Genomic DNA, 4,286 nt, shown 5'->3' with positions numbered 1-4,286 from the left:
TCATCTTGTAGACAATTCAAGGAAGTCAATGCCTAGTTCCTGCTATGTGTTAATAATGTGTGCTTGCAAATAACACACTTCAATAAAATGTTACAAGATCAGAGGTTAGCACATGAAAGATATCAATAGAAACACATTAAAAACCCTAATCTAATCATTCTATTGCTCCCTACTAGTAAAGAGTGTGATCTATTGTTGAATTTTTGAAGTATTAGACAATGGCCAAAAAGACGAGGGGCTAAACCTGAAGTACAAAAAGGATGAAGAATCAATTAGAGGTTACCTCCTAGTCATCTAATAGATACCAACTTTAAACTTCAAAAAATAAGATATATCCATAGCTAGATTAACAGTACTATCAGTTCTTTAAAAACTAATATGCAAAAAAGACTATAAAATAAACTAGTAGCACGTAAACAAATTGCTGCTACTAGTCCCATTAATCTACATAAGCATAAAAAGTAAAGCCTTGTTGGGTACTAATTTCATAGGTATGAGCATAAAAATAACAAAAATAAACACCAGACCTATGGCTAGCCACCCTCTCCCTACCCATGGTTGTCCTCCTCCTTTTCTATAGGCACGTCCTTATCCACATCCACCACCCCCCCCCCCCCTCCCCTCCACCTCAAACAGTTTGTCCAAGATGTTCTTTAGGTAGTCCTCCACCAAAAACCCATAGATGGATCAGGTTGTCTCGGCAACCTTGCCCAAGTCCTTCTCCTCTTTATTCACTTGCAAAAAGTAAAGGGTTGTGGTCGTGGAGTGCATGACCTTGGTGCAAAATTCAACCAAAGTTTCAAATCTCTAGTAGATAACAATTTGATTGTCTTCCAGGCCCCTCAAAGACTGCTCAAGCCTTTCCTGTCTCTCCTTAATGTGGCTATACTTGCCTTTCTTCTCGACATCATTGGGGGTTTCTTTCCTTGGCGATGTGATATCTTCCCCTCGCTTCCCCTACTTCTAGTCGAGGTGGCCTCGAGAGTGTCAGAGATATTGGAGGGGCTAAGAGGGCTAGGGGCAGGCTTGGTGTCCTAAGGAAGTCTCTTCTTTTTTTTAGGTTTGACATCTATCAAATTGAGTCCTAAATTAGTAGCAATGCAAAACTAGAATGAGAGTTTCTTGTGCAAAAGAGAGAATTCAAGAGCTATTGATCCAATTATATTAACCAAATTTAAAGATGGTCTAGTTACTATGAATTGGATGCATAATTGATATCTAGCATGAACTACTATGAACATAAAAGAATAATTACAATCTAGAATGAACTATCAATTCACTATAGTATCAATGCAACTAAGAATGAGGACCCCATTGGAAGCATGAGAATGAATTTGAATGAGAGAGGGCCATGAGTGTGGCATCATAACCATGCAAGTCTAAAATAAGAGGGCCGTGAATGTGGCATCATAACCATGCAAGTCTAAATGAGAGGGCCATTTGAGCTTCAAAGCCATCTCTTTTATAGGAAGTGAGGACAATTGAGTGGTTCATATTCAAAGTTGAAGGAGGGTTAGGAATCAAAGTGGAGTGATCCATATGAGATGACCCATGTGATGTGCTCTCATTGATCCATGTAACCACTTCTTGTCCATTTGTCCCCTTTAAGATGACATGTCTTTTAGTGGGATTTATTAATTCCTTTTTATTAATTAACTTAGTCAATTGTATTTAATCTTTCGATTTAATTAAATAGACTAGGCCTATTAATGCTTGATTTAGGAATTAATTTATCATTTGATTAAAGATTTTTTATTATTTATGTCAATAATTGGATTAATGTTATTAGAAATTGATGCTTGATTAGAAGCAAATAAGGTCTCTAGTCTATAGGACCATTTTAGGGTTATTACACTTGTAACCTATATAAAGGACAAGTACATGTTTATGTGTATATACATCTAAGCTAAGCAGGCAATGGTAGGGAGTGGTACATTGCGTAGATCCCAACTAGTAGGTGGCTCTGATTCCTTCCCTTAACCACATCAGATATGTTTGATAGAAATATAAAACAAACAAGCACACCATTCACAGGGTAAGTACCATAAATAAATCATGAATACAAATAACATCAGATTTCACTACTCATCATCACAATGATACAATAATCATCATCTAAAGACATATTATTCACTATCATTAAGAAAACAATTACATTTACATATTGAAGTATTTGCATTGAAATATCACTTAAAGACTAACAAATTAGTATAGATTAAATAGAACTTGACAGATAAGACACAGTGATAAATTTTAAATAATAAAACATATTACATTCTTTCCCATTTTTCAACTGTGTTGAATTAACCGTTGCTGCCGATATGCGTAGTTCTTTCCAACGACACATTCACACGGAAGTAAATATATCGACCTTTTCCATCTAATTATCTTTATCCAAAAAGGCATTTGTGGACTTATGATGAGCTTTCTGACAAGATCATAATCGACATCCTACCTGTTATTTTGACAATTTGAACAGACAGTTTGAATTTTAATCTTAGCTATAATCGACATCGTAGATGTTATTTTGACAATTTACACATAAAAGTTTGAAATTGATAATCTATTGAAAAAAAAAATTAACACAGAGTTAAATCAACTGAAAATTTCGTACATATGAATCAAAATTGAATCAACAGCTTAAGTTTTTGACAGATTCAACAAAACAGTAGCAATTCGATGTAGTAAATCAAAATTTAAATAGCAGAAGACCGCATATTGTTTGATTTATGAAATGCAAAGAGCTATTCTGGAAATCAACCAGCTCATCTGTAAAGGCTTTTTATTCGTAAAAAATGTAGGAAACAGCTAGAAATAAGAATTGCGATTGTAAGATTCGTTCTAGACTGTTTGAGCTTCACAGTGTTATTAAACTTTTGCTATTTCATTTCAACATAATCTGATGTTGAAGACACCACGTCAAATAGCTACTGTGTTTTGACAACATAAATTTTGGATCTTATCCTGTAAAATCATTTGATCAAGATTTATAGCAGAGGTATTAATTGCGTGCTAGATCAACGAACGAACTGGTCTATAAAGACTTTTCATGAACAGAAAAGAAATAGGCGACAATAAGAATAATGATTTGACGAAAGACCCTTCTGTTGATCTAACACTAAACCTAATAACCCATATCATTGAAACCCTTCCTTTCCTTTATTTTAAGTTCTGTTTTTTTTCATTTCAATGGAGATCTTCAAGAGAAATTCATCAGGATTTACAAAGCAGTGCCTTTGCTTCATTTATTCCTTTTTCTACATACAAAATTTACAAATTCATTCTTCATTCTGCACAAACAAATTCATTCTTCATTTTGCACAAACAAATTCAATCTTCATTTTGCACAAACAAATTCAATCTTCATTCTGCACACACAAATTCGGTAGCAAAGTCTTTACGAGCGATTCCGTTGAAACTGCGCAAGAAGATCTTGCATTTGAGCCAATTGCTGTTTAAGAAAATTGATTTGCCGATTATAATCCCGTACCTGAAGGACCGATTCCGCCTCTAAATCCCCCAGCTGTGAACACAGCCGCTCCTCCGCTTCTTCCGTGTGTAACAATCTCATCCTCACCTTCTCCAAATCCGCCATTAATTCCGCTTCGTACCGTTGGCTGTCCTCCACTAGCCTTTGTAGCTTCACATTCTCAGATCTGAGTGCCTCTACTTCTAACCTTTCAATCTCTGCACTTTGATCATCCGTGGCGATCTTCTTCTTGTACACCGGCAAAGTGGAAGGCTGTGAGAAGGAAAAGAAATTCGCAAATGCAGAAGCCATGATTATCACGATTCAAACCCTAGGTAATGCAACAAAGATACTTTGGTGTAGAAAATATATAGATCTTGAAGCTCTACGAAAATCGATCTGCATTCAATCAATCTGGTTACACAACGATTCAGCTGCTATATTCAACTGCGTAATAGAAAACGATGGATTTGAAAATTGTTTGATGAACCAAGAAATTTGGATTACAAGAAATATGTAAAGTTGATCCGGGTTTAATACGAAACTATTTTTTTAAGAAAATGAAATTATAGACTTTTTTGATAGTAACGTTTCGAATCAAAATAAAATTTGTGTAGAAACATCCAAATTTAAAATGTCGCATTAGGACTTTACGTGTTTTGATTGTCGTGTTGGCGCTGTCGGAATGGAAAAAAAGTTCATGTGGCTGCTGTGCTTTCGTCATGGCGTGCGTTCGTAAAATTGGTATGTGAGGAAAGCATAATTTTTGTGGAAAAAAACATCATTTTTGTGAGGAAAGATTAGTTAGAGAAGTTGC

The 4,286-nt window shown here is 35.3% G+C and overlaps 1 protein-coding gene across 1 annotated transcript; it reads right to left on the bottom strand.

Moving 5' to 3' along the window:
* Window positions 1-3,137: 3,137 nt before the first annotated feature.
* Window positions 3,138-3,975, bottom strand: LOC149578666 (protein RESPONSE TO LOW SULFUR 1-like). Its single transcript, XM_089830896.1, has 2 exons — window positions 3,369-3,975; window positions 3,138-3,316 (listed from the first exon to the last, which is right to left on the bottom strand). Exon 1 carries the CDS (start codon window positions 3,779-3,781, stop codon window positions 3,398-3,400), a length of 384 nt encoding a protein of 127 aa, XP_089687022.1. The 5' UTR covers window positions 3,782-3,975; the 3' UTR covers window positions 3,138-3,316; window positions 3,369-3,397.
* Between the last annotated feature and the right edge of the window lie 311 nt (window positions 3,976-4,286).

The sequence above is a fragment of the Cupressus sempervirens genome, chromosome 1 (assembly GCF_028749045.1).
Source record: "Cupressus sempervirens isolate cs-2001-9-10 chromosome 1, ASM2874904v1, whole genome shotgun sequence".
Lineage (NCBI taxonomy): Eukaryota > Viridiplantae > Streptophyta > Pinopsida > Cupressales > Cupressaceae > Cupressus > Cupressus sempervirens.
The sequence above is the reverse complement of the archived record's forward strand: the minus strand, read 5'-3'. Positions and strand labels throughout refer to the sequence as shown.